At 39.5% G+C, this 12,077-nt stretch overlaps 1 protein-coding gene across 3 annotated transcripts in view; it reads left to right on the forward strand.

Moving 5' to 3' along the window:
• Positions 1-910: 910 nt before the first annotated feature.
• Positions 911-12,077, forward strand: part of LOC139473754 (transcriptional enhancer factor TEF-1-like) — a 30,720-nt gene continuing 19,553 nt past the window's right edge. Inside the window, exons 1-2 of one of the 3 annotated variants that reach the window (XM_071256490.1) lie at positions 911-1,013; positions 7,151-7,379. In XM_071256490.1, coding sequence (XP_071112591.1) covers positions 7,166-7,379 — 214 coding nt within the window. In that variant the 5' untranslated portion in view covers positions 911-1,013; positions 7,151-7,165. Of the gene's footprint in view, positions 1,014-4,909; positions 5,092-7,150; positions 7,380-12,077 lie in introns of those variants that run through there. The other 2 variants (XM_071256489.1, XM_071256488.1) reach the window with 2 other exon arrangements.

Raw genomic sequence — 12,077 nt, forward strand, 5'->3', positions numbered from 1 at the left:
GATTTTTTAAGAAGAATATTATTGATTACCAGCAATATATAACAAAAATATGGATTTGAAAATATAGTTATCACAACACAATTTACTAAAATGAGTTCATCGTTATGAATGAGATGAAAAAGATGCGCAAGCTTCGTTGCAATGAAAAAATAACATAATTTAATCCATAGATCTTAAAGCTTCTCTTAAAATTAATATAAATATATCGACATAAAAATTAATATTGTAGTAGGTTAAAACATTTCAGAAATAATTTTGAAACTGATTAAATCATTGTCCATTAAAATATGACTAACACCAGATTGGGTAATACTGACTGGAATATCATTGTTCATATAAAAATTAACATTATCGTATCGCAGCAATCGATTGTATATATCCCAATGAATGGAATCTCATTCGTCTGGGTTTTGGCGTTTTATGCATTCTTCTAATTCCAATACCTGTTGCGCCAACCATTCGGCGCGAAAAATTGAATAACGATATCGCTTATACGGAATTGCCAGTAAAATTGGCACACGTTTTGTAAAAATGTATTAAATGTAATGTTTAATATTGGTGCGTTTAGCAATGCAAAAGCAGATAAATGAAAGGCGTAAGAAAGTAACTCGTCTAAAACAAAACGGCGGGCACTTGCTACTTGCGGAGGGAGGTGAATAGAATGGCAAACCAGGTCATCGGGATTTTCCAGCAATTTCAGCATATGTGTGTTATGATGATGAACATGCATGCTCAACATAAACTTGTATTAAGTGGATAAGATATATATGTGAATTACAAAATATATTCATTGCAATTAGTTGATAAATTACGTCTAAATACACATCATTGTTGAGTATTTCTCCCAACATGCCGGCAGGTCCTCCCCTGCGCGGTAGGGATGCGCAAAAGGCCACTACGTTGTCTGGATTCTTTGTGTCATACCTAACATACCAGCAAGAGAGTTCTTCAACTCTTAAATTTTGTTCGATTTGGTCAAGAGTTGATAAAAGTACCCTCAGAGATCAGGTTGGGTGAGTACAATTCATATGTATCGTTATTTTGCTGTATTTTCACTCCGATCTTGCCGTACAAGCATGGGAATGACTGAAATGTCCGCACGGGTTTCGAATCTCTCAAATATTTGTCATACTTGGAGATGGCACTTCCGGCTTGCAGTCAGTTTACGGGATGGGCAGTACATTCGAATTGTAATCATACAGATATACACGGCAGTTACTTATGTCATTACTATCCAGCGTTTTCGCTGCTTTCTTCAACATGTCTGCAGTGTGACCTACATCGAGATATCTGCGATGGCAGACATACTAGCTTCTACAAGCGGGGCAGTCCGGACCAGAAACGGCCTCCTTCAGTGGGGCAGCGGTCGCTTGTCAGCTAGCCGACAATGATCACACGGGAATTATAAGCTCACTAAGATACATTCTGACTGTTATCTTCAAAATGTAATCGTGGCAACGTGATAGTATAAAGTGAAATACTCTAGATGAAGTATTTCTGCAGTCAGCTGAGCGACCACTCAATATACAGGGAGGTGTACGGCAATACCCGCCCGAACAATACAACACAATAACACACCACCTCGCGCGTGCAGGAGCCGTTCACTACCAAAACACATCTGTCAATTAACAATCGGAGTGGATTAGGTATTTACAATCAACTGAATTATAGGTAGCTGGCTTGTCGGTCATCCTTGATAAGGACTGGCAGGTGTGTTTGTACTAAATGATATCCGACAATGGGAAAAAAACTTGTTAAAATTAAATTCGATATGATTATAAGAACATCATCAATGCAGCTGCTTTGTTGTCATGTCTGATGTTGCTGCAGTTTTATTTCACAGTTGCTTACAGCGGCTGATTATTTTTAGCCAATGTGACAATGAGACTTTTCAATTATGTACTCCTCCGTATTTTATTTATAACAGTCAAACTATTTAAAGAATTAAACAGTTAAGTTTCAGATTATGATAATATTGTGAAGTTTGTGGGGTATTTATCTTATGTCCGAGCTACTGACACAGTTCTAAGTCAAATTCATAAACAGTTGATGTTACAGTTCTTTAAAATTGGTAAACAAACACTTTAAAATCTTTGTTATTTGTTGCCATGCCATATTGAGAATGTTCTTTTCTATTAATAAATTATTTGCTGTTATCTTGAAGAACCAAACATTTCTAACTTATTGATTTTGACGTGTAGGTAAAGCATATATATTGCGCTATACCAGTATGTCGGGTATTTCAGTATCCTGTATAAACCCTATAAAATCCCCAAGTGCTCTGTTTAGGTGTATCTGAAATTTAATTTATTTTCTCTAATTGCCATGATTTGTAGGAAAAGAGAGATGTATTGTTTTTGAGAAAGTAGAAGCAATACTGGTGCAAATAATTATTATTCACATTGTTTGGATATTTATAATTGCATCGTTGTTCTGAATGGTGACTAACCTTGTTTATCAGTCTAATGCAGTACAGCTGAGAACATTAAAAACTATCTACATGATGGCATCATTTATGATACTAGTAGTACACAACTTAGAATGACCCTTTATGTGTCATTTATATAGATTATGGGATACACATATCCGGCCATTGTGTGAAACCTGATGAATCTCTGGAGTAGACCTTGTATCTGTTTAAAAGTCTCAAACTATGAAATCGTATATTCATTTTATAATCTGTTTTAATTTACCATTTTAATGCATTCTATGTGCGTACAAATGTTAGTATCCCATTAGCAAATAATGGCTGGACACACTGCATATCATGTATATAGTTTTTGGATATTTGTCGTGTACAAGTGTGTGTGACACATACACAATACTAAGGAATATACTACTACTACTACTACTACTACTACTACTACTACCACTTCTTCTACTACTACTACTACTACAGATGTGGAGACAAGGGAGCGAAAATGGCTTAAATAGGCTGTCATTTTCTGATTTATGGGGATTTTCTACCAAGGTGCCACACTATCAGATGCATCTAAGCGAAATTGGCTGAAGTGTATATTTTGATTTGTCCCATGTGTGATGAGATGTGACTCTTCCATCAGCTGGCCCATGGCCTCATTATTGTGTCAAGTAGCATTCAACTGCTTGAAGCATATGCTGTACATGCAATGTGAAGGAAATAAAAAATTATTTTAAAAAAGAGCGACTGACTCACCACTGTCAGAGGATTTGGGAAGCCATGAGCCTTTTCTGTATTTGGAAACTCACTAACCTTAGCGTGATGTAACAACTGCGTGTGAATTTAAAAAAACATCTATTGCTACAGTCTTTTCTTAAATTATAACATTTATTTTATCTTTACGAAGTGCGAGCAGAGAGCAAAAAAAATGCCAAGGTACTAATTAGAAAACATCTATTCTGTTGTTATTTCTATATATTTAAATAAAACAGTGTTTTATAAAATTACCTTAGTCTGATAAAATGATATTATATAATTTTCAGTCATCCAAAAAGAAAATTATATTGATATAACATCAACAATATGAGTATTGGCTATGATGTGATGTTAATGTAAACTATTTCATTGTATATTAGATCATTTTGAGAATAAAAACTTGCAATGAATTGATAAGGAGCCGGAAAAGTATCATTTGTGTACTCTATTCTGCATTCAAGTGTAGCAAGTCATATACCAGAATTAGCTGTAAAACCATTTTTAATTCTCTTCTCTATAACAGTTCATAGTAAGATATTTTAAATTTCTTATAATTAGGCACATTACTTATCATTGTAACCACCCTGACAAGAGATGAGCAGTATGTATCCGGTGTAGTAAGTGCTTTGATAGGAACTTAAATGATCTGCTTAAGCAAGCTACCAGCTTTCACTTCTCTAAGTAGAGACAGCCCATATCCGACCTGCTTATATATTCACAAATATGAGGTGGAAATTACATCTACAAGCTACTTCCAATTCCCTAAGCTCCTTACTCATTCAGGTAGAAAGAAATTACTTGTGCAATAAAAGCCTGCCTAGGGACCCTCTGCATCTCGGCTGGCCTCTGCTCTTTCCCCGATCTATTAAGACAACGACTGATACTTCGTATTTCATCTGAGACATATACAAATGTACTTGTATTCATTTCCAACATAATCAATTGTGGCTTTGAGAGAAACGTTGACAATATGTTGCGACAGCTCTATTTTTCTCACTACAACTACAATTATTTTGCTCCTGGTGTTCAAGATGAATATAATGTAAGTAAATATTTTTCTAAATTACATAAATGTTGTTAAAGTGATTTTATCGCTGTATTTATTTTGATTTAATTGATGTTTATTTAAGTAGAAATGAAGTTGACTGTTGTTTTTGATATTTATCGAGATTCATGAATAAAAGTATGATTATGCCTATTTGTCAAAAACACAATTAATGATAGGAAGGTGTTTTTGTTTGTTGGTTTGTCATTGCATGTAAAAAGTATTTCTATTCTTGTTATTTTGGTTACAGTCGTCTCGTAACATCAGCAGCAGTTAGGTTTAAAAAGACTAATTGATATAAACATGCACTGCCTTTGAAAACAGTTAAAATCACCTCCTGCTGATGAGTCATTGATGTGAAGTATGTGTTTAAAATTAATTCTCAAACCGAAATTCAATAATGTTAAAGGTTATGGTTTGTGCTGGGGAATGTTTTTGCAGGTTAAACGAGGATAAATATGTCTTGATGAATCCACCTTGATGAATCCTTCTTTCAATTATCAAGAACAATAGAATAAGTAATGAAGTCTATTAGTGGGGGCATTATAGTGATCATCAAAGCGTGTTTAATTTTGTCACCTTAAGGCCAGTAGGTATAGGAAGTGTGAGTTGCCCGTACTGTGGCCTGTGGCTGTGCCACCACCACTGTGATTAGGGACAATTACAGCTGCTAGGTAGAAGAGCTTCGTCATAGGATCCTAGCATGCTCATTGCAGTCAACAGGAAGCAAGAATGAAATATTAAAGGAAACCTCGGTCACCTATAGTAACTGAAGGAAGGCTGAGATAGTTGTCTTCCTCAGAACATTTGAATTCTTTGTTCATTCTTGGAATGCTAACAGCCCAGGACTATGGTTTATCTGTGGCCTACGGTAAATCTTTGTTTATTGATCTGTTTTGTTTCATATTTTGATGATTGAATATGTATCTTTTGTTTGTTGCATGATAAATTAGAGAGGTTTAGTTTAAACATATGTTGTTCAGAAATGACATAATATGGTTGTCAAGGTAGTTATCACAAAAGTTAACTTCCCAAATTTGTGTTTTGTTAAAGCTTTGAGTGTTTGAAATAATGTGGGTTCTTAAATTGGGGTTTATTTCAATCTAGGGACCCCAAAATCTTTAGCTTTTAACATCTGTGATATGACAAATAGACAAGGACCCGTTGACTTCCATACTTTATTTCTGGCTTATGATATATGAATTCAGTTGTGAGGAGATATGAATGAAGTAGTGTTTATGTCAGTGTATTTCCTGGACGCTGACAGTCCGTTGGTTATATTGAGACATGTCTTGATGAAATAGTTGACCTTATCTATGTGGCCGTTGCAGTGTTGGTAAATAAGGACATTGTTAGGTGTGTATAGTTCCATATTGTTCTCAGTATGTTGTAATCCCTCAATTGCAATCTTCTCGGGATATGCTTTCATCTTCCATGTTTTTTAGCAAGCTAATATTTTGTTTTCCATATCTGCAAAGTTATTTCTGTCAGGACATTTTACAAGCTTCGATAAACTATTAAATGATTGCATACACTCTCAGACAACTGGTTAGAAGTCATTGTTATCTGAATTTTGCCACTGTTATTCATCTCATAAACAATGTTAGGTGTTTGGTGGTAGAATTTAAAGATAAAACACTCTTGTTCCTGTCCTCATTGACTCAAGAAATAAATGTATCAGGTTCTCTGCATTATTGGTGTGACTTTAGTGTCCTGAGTTTGTGGTTGTGTGGTGTACATTTTGATGCAGTATTTCCAAGTATTTGGTACTGTAAGTATTATGATTCTCAGAGAAACATGTTCATTGGCATGTAAACTGGCTGCCTCATCTTTGTAAACTGTTTGATTTGCATTCTAGAAGATGGAGAATAAATAAGAAAATGTACTCCATGGATAACAAATTCTGTTTTTTGGCACTAAACCAAAAATTGTTATCCATAAATAATGTTTTTGTTTTCATCTCATCATCGCTACCAGTAATGGGCTTCAGCTTGTAAATAGTAAGCAGTTCGGTTAACCCAATGGTTGTTTTAATAGAGGTCATGTATTCCATAAGCTTAGTAAACAAAACATTTATGTAAGTTGTAGTTATTTTACATCAGCACTAGAATTTCAGTGGAGGTTTTTACCTGTGACTAATAGGCCTTTGTTTAAAAAATAAATGAGAGGGTTTTATAGCAAACCTAGGTTTTACTTTGAGTGACAAGAATTTTTGGTTGATTTTCTTCATTCTCTCCCCCCCCAAACTGTTGTACATGATATCTCTTTACCAACCAACACTTTGATGAAGTGGCCCATGAAGATCCGGTGGGTAGAATAGGTCTTCAGCAACCTATACTTGCGTAAAAGGTGACTATGCTTGTCGTAAGAGGCGACTAACGGGACCAGGTGGTCAGGCTCGCTGACTTGGTTTATGCATGTCATTGATCCCAATTGCGTGGATCGAAGCTCATGATGTCAATCACTGGGTTGTCTGGTCCAGACTCGATTCTATACAGACTGCTGTCATAAAGCTGGAATATTGCTAAGAGCGGTGTTCAACAAACAAACAAAACTCTGATGAAGTTAAGCCTAGTTATTGTCATCAGGGCTAGTGGCTGTTCACGGTTAGTAGCCACATGGCCTGTGGACAGTTGTTAGGTCCAGTGCTGCATAGCAGTCCTAACCACTTCTACTGAACTGTTGTCTTCAATATAAGAGTGTTGCTAATGGATGTATAGGGATAGGCGAATGGTTGGTGCTCTTTGTTGTCAAACACCAGGTCTGAGTTTGGTTCCTCAGCATGAGCTGAGTCAAGCTATGACAGCAGTGAAAAAGCAGACTTAAATACATCACTGTCCTCATGAGAAAATCCTAAATGATAGTTGAATGGGTCATATATCATTAAAATGTAACTTAAATTTTCATCTAAATTTTATTTTTTCTTGCAGTTTGTTCGAAACAAGATGTCTTCAGCGTGGAGCGCAGACAGTGGCGAAGGGCCCCCTACAGGGGCGTCCGCGAACTCCGACAGCAAAGCCAACAGCTCCAGTGAGGATCTGGCCGATGCTGAAGGTGTATGGAGTCCCGACATTGAACAGAGTTTCCAAGAAGCTTTAGCCATATACCCACCATGTGGCCGTCGGAAAATAATATTATCAGATGAAGGCAAAATGTATGGTAAGAATCACCTATTAATGCATCTTGGAACGACTTTTTCACCAAAACAGCAAATATCAAATTAAGAGGTTATTTGCGAGTCCAATATATTTTTAATAGGAGTCAAGTGATTGGAAAGGAGCAACCTAATTGACAAAACTTATGTTAGATTAGTTTCATCGTTCAGGGTGCAGTTTAGTGTCAATATGGTATATGTCAGAGCTTGATTTAACTGTTTAAAACATGCACCAGTGCAATCTATTATTGAAAAGTGCAACCTAATATTTATGTCTACATGCACCAAGTGCATGTTAAAGCATTTTTAATTGGGATCTGACCAACCCTTTCTTTTCCACACAACATCGATCTATGAACACACTCCATACCTGAACCTTATGTACCATACTAGATCGCCAATCCCTGTGTTAAGTGTAGTGTGTCATGCTTTTTGGACTTGACGTCATCAAGGCTGTTGCAAGGTTATGTGTTGCTGTTATTTTTTTACAGAAATATGTCATTATTTTTTGTAAAATCAGGACAGGCAACTGAGATTTTATTCATTTGTACTAGTTAATGTATCTATGTTTCAACTTTGATAAATGTATGGGACCAGGGGGCGACCTGGTTGTGTCTGGTGCAACGAGGTTTTCATGTCAACATGCTCCTGGTGTAAGTTAAATTAAGTTCCTCAAATCAAGCCCTGTATGTTATTATGTATAGGATATTGATGTGAAAGCGTCTCAGTTCTCCTGGATTTATCTCGACCTGCTCAGAGGCTCAAGCCTGCAGCAAATGTCATTAAAAATTCCTAATTTGAAACTTTAAATTTCCCAATTCATATACAAATACAAATACAAAGTATTTATATACATATATAACTAATAACTTATTTATGGCTTTGCAGAAGTAGCCTGTATTCACTTATAACAAGGCCTATAAATAGGAACAGGTTATAATGCTTCGTTTTATGTTATCAGCGTTAGAAATTAGCACTAGTCCTATAGTCCTTGCCAAAATGCCCAATGGTAAAGGTATCATGAGGACGAGTAGAAATTTGCTCTTTTTAAGGGTTTTGCTATATGTTATGATTTTAAGGACTAGTGGACGAAAACTGTTAGTTTCTAACCCTGGTTATTGCATTAAAACACAGTCTCAAAATCTAAATCTGAATTTAGGAATATATGAACTTTAAAAAAATTGAACAAAATTACAATTCTTTTCCCCAATTTGGCTGCTAGGGACACTTAGTTTAATCCTTGACAAATCCCTGAGTTGTGGCATGTTGCACTGTGTTTGAGAGGAGGCCTGTACGGACAAAGCTACTCACGCTAACCAACAGGTGACAGTGGCGGTAGCAGTCTAGTTTACTAACCCCATTAATTAGATGACTGTTGCCTGGTTAATTAATATAATTAGTCAAGAGGTGATCAATTACCCTGCGGAGCTGGCAGGGCTCAGGGAGTGAGGAATGTAAATTGAGGCTTGATGTGACGCACAGAAGTATGTAGCTCAGTGACCATTGGTCAGCTTGCATCTGGACATGTCATGGATCGAGTTTACAACATGTTACACAACAAGGACTTATCTCTGTTGATGTGAAAGGTTTATCAGACTCAAATGTCTTTGGTACAGTTTTCATCTATCTCCCATCGACATTCACAGTTTGGTTCTGTCAAAATCTTGGCTGACAAAATTTGGCCCTTATTTTTATTGATATGCTTACAAAATAAGGACTTATCTCTGTTGATGTGAAAGGTTTATCAGACTCAAATGTCTTTGGTACAGTTTTCATCTATCTCCCATCGACATTCACAGTTTGGTTCTGTCAAAATCTTGGCTGACAAAATTTGGCCCTTATTTTTATTGATATGCTTACAAAATATGCTAAAATATATCAAAATAAACAACCCTCAAATCCCAACTAGTTACTCATTTAGAAAATTGTATAATCAGAATAAATATGTTTTTCAGCTTTTTCTTTTTAATTAGCAAAAAAAGATTTGCAGTTTGTACTTTTTGCACAGACCTCTGTATATTGGTACTTCAATTTGCTCTGAAATGGCTGAAATGAATATTTGTGTAGTTAGTACAGGTGAAATGTACACTTACTGAGTGTGGATTAACATTACATGAAGTTGTATGTAAAGTGTTAATTAAAATTTCATGTGTCCTTCGATTGATATCACCCAAGTGTAAAGTTCTTCAGCCTTGTAAAACCATCGGACAACATTAGGTTACAAGTAGCATCAGTTCTTCACTGACTTTCCAAGTTTGAGTTTGATCAATACGGTGTCTTTAAGAAATTGTCACAATCCATTGTGTCCATATGATAATTTACATATGTTTTCTCAGTAGTATTTATCTAAGAATTACAGTATGCAAAAACAAAGAACAAAATGCTTATATTTCAGTGTATTTGAATAAATTTGTCTGTTTAATAACAGAAATGCCTTCCTTACAAACTTAATTATGTAAACATTCTAATCTAACCAAAACATTATTTCAGCCTGCAAAAGTTTGTGTATGATTGAGGAATATTATTATTGGGGCTTATAAATAGAACTGTTTTGGGGGGTACACCCACTCTCTGCCTGGGGGAGAAGCGAAACCTACGCATATGTACAGGTGCAAATACCATGGAAAGTCGTTAAGTGTGTCAACACAGGCCATTGGAGGTAATGACAAGGTGAGATGCAGAACAGAGTCACTGAGTTCCTAACTAGTCCCCCCACCTGCGTACAGGCAATGAATGGGGGGAAGACACTAGTCCCCCCCCACCTGCGTACAAGCAATGAATGGGGGGGAAGACACTAGTCCCCCCCCCTGCATACAGGCAATGAATGGGGGGAAGACACTAGTCCCCCCCCACCTGCGTACAAGCAATGAATGGGGGGGAAGACACTAGTCCCCCCACCTGCATACAGGCAATGAATGGGGGGAAGACACTAGTCCCCCCATCTGCGTACAGGCAATGAATGGGGGGAAGACACTAGTCCCCCCACCTGCATACAGGCAATGAATGGGGGGAAGACACTAGTCCCCCCACCTGCATACAGGCAATGAATGGGGGGAAGACACTAGTCCCCCCCACCTGCGTACAGGCAATGAATGGGGGGAAGACACTAGTCCCCCCACCTGCATACAGGCAATGAATGGGGGGAAGACACTAGTCCCCCCACCTGCATACAGGCAATGAATGGGGGGAAGACACTAGTCCCCCCACCTGCGTACAGGCAATGAATGGGGGGGAAGACACTAGTCCCCCCACCTGCATACAGGCAATGAATGGGGGGGAAGACACTAGTCCCCCCACCTGCATACAGGCAATGAATGGGGGGGAAGACACTAGTCCCCCTGCCCTGCGTACAGGCAATGAATGGGGGGAAGACACTAGTCCCCCCACCTGCGTACAGGCAATGAATGGGGGGAAGACACTAGTCCCCCCACCTGCATACAGGCAATGAATGGGGGGAAGACACTAGTCCCCCCACCTGCGTACAGGCAATGAATGGTGGGAAGACACTAGTCCCCCCACCTGCATACAGGCAATGAATGGGGGGAAGACACTAGTCCCCCCACCTGCGTACAGGCAATGAATGGGGGGAAGACACTAGTCCCCCCACCTGCATACAGGCAATGAATGGGGGGGAAGACACTAGTCCCCCACCTGCATACAGGCAATGAATGGGGGGGGAAGACACTAGTCCCCCCACCTGCGTACAGGCAATGAATGGGGGGAAGACACTAGTCCCCCCACCTGCATACAGGCAATGAATGGGGGGAAGACACTAGTCCCCCCCCACCTGCATACAGGCAATGAATGGGGGGAAGACACTAGTCCCCCCACCTGCGTACAGGCAATGAATGGGGGGAAGACACTAGTCCCCCGCCCTGCGTACAGGCAATGAATGGGGGGAAGACACTAGTCCCCCCCCCCTGCATACAGGCAATGAATGGGGGGGAAGACACTAGTCCCCCCACCTGCATACAGGCAATGAATGGGGGGAAGACACTAGTCCCCCCACCTGCATACTGGCAATGAATGGGGGGAAGACACTAGTCCCCCCACCTGCATACAGGCAATGAATGGGGGGGAAGACACTAGTCCCCCCACCTGCGTACAGGCAATGAATGGGGGAAGACACTAGTCCCCCCACCTGCATACAGGCAATGAATGGGGGAAGACACTAGTCCCCCACCTGCGTACAGGCAATGAATGGGGGGAAGACACTAGTCCCCCCACCTGCATACAGGCAATGAATGGGGGGAAGACACTAGTCCCCCCACCTGCGTACAGGCAATGAATGGGGGAAGACACTAGTCCCCCACCTGCATACAGGCAATGAATGGGGGGAAGACACTAGTCCCCCACCTGCATACAGGCAATGAATGGGGGAAGACACTAGTCCCCCACCTGCGTACAGGCAATGAATGGGGGAAGACACTAGTCCCCCCACCTGCATACAGGCAATGAATGGGGGGAAGACACTAGTCCCCCACCTGCGTACAGGCAATGAATGGGGGGAAGACACTAGTCCCCCACCTGCGTACAGGCAATGAATGGGGGGAAGACACTAGTCCCCCCACCTGCATACAGGCAATGAATGGGGGGAAGACACTAGTCCCCCACCTGCGTACAGGCAATGAATGGGGGGAAGACACTAGTCCCCCACCTGCGTACAGGCAATGAATGGGGGGAAGACACTAGTCCCCCCACCT

This window comes from Haliotis cracherodii, unplaced genomic scaffold (assembly GCF_022045235.1).
Source record: "Haliotis cracherodii isolate W230 unplaced genomic scaffold, xgHalCrac1.p SCAF_3, whole genome shotgun sequence".
In the NCBI taxonomy this organism is placed as follows: Eukaryota; Metazoa; Mollusca; class Gastropoda; order Lepetellida; family Haliotidae; genus Haliotis; species Haliotis cracherodii.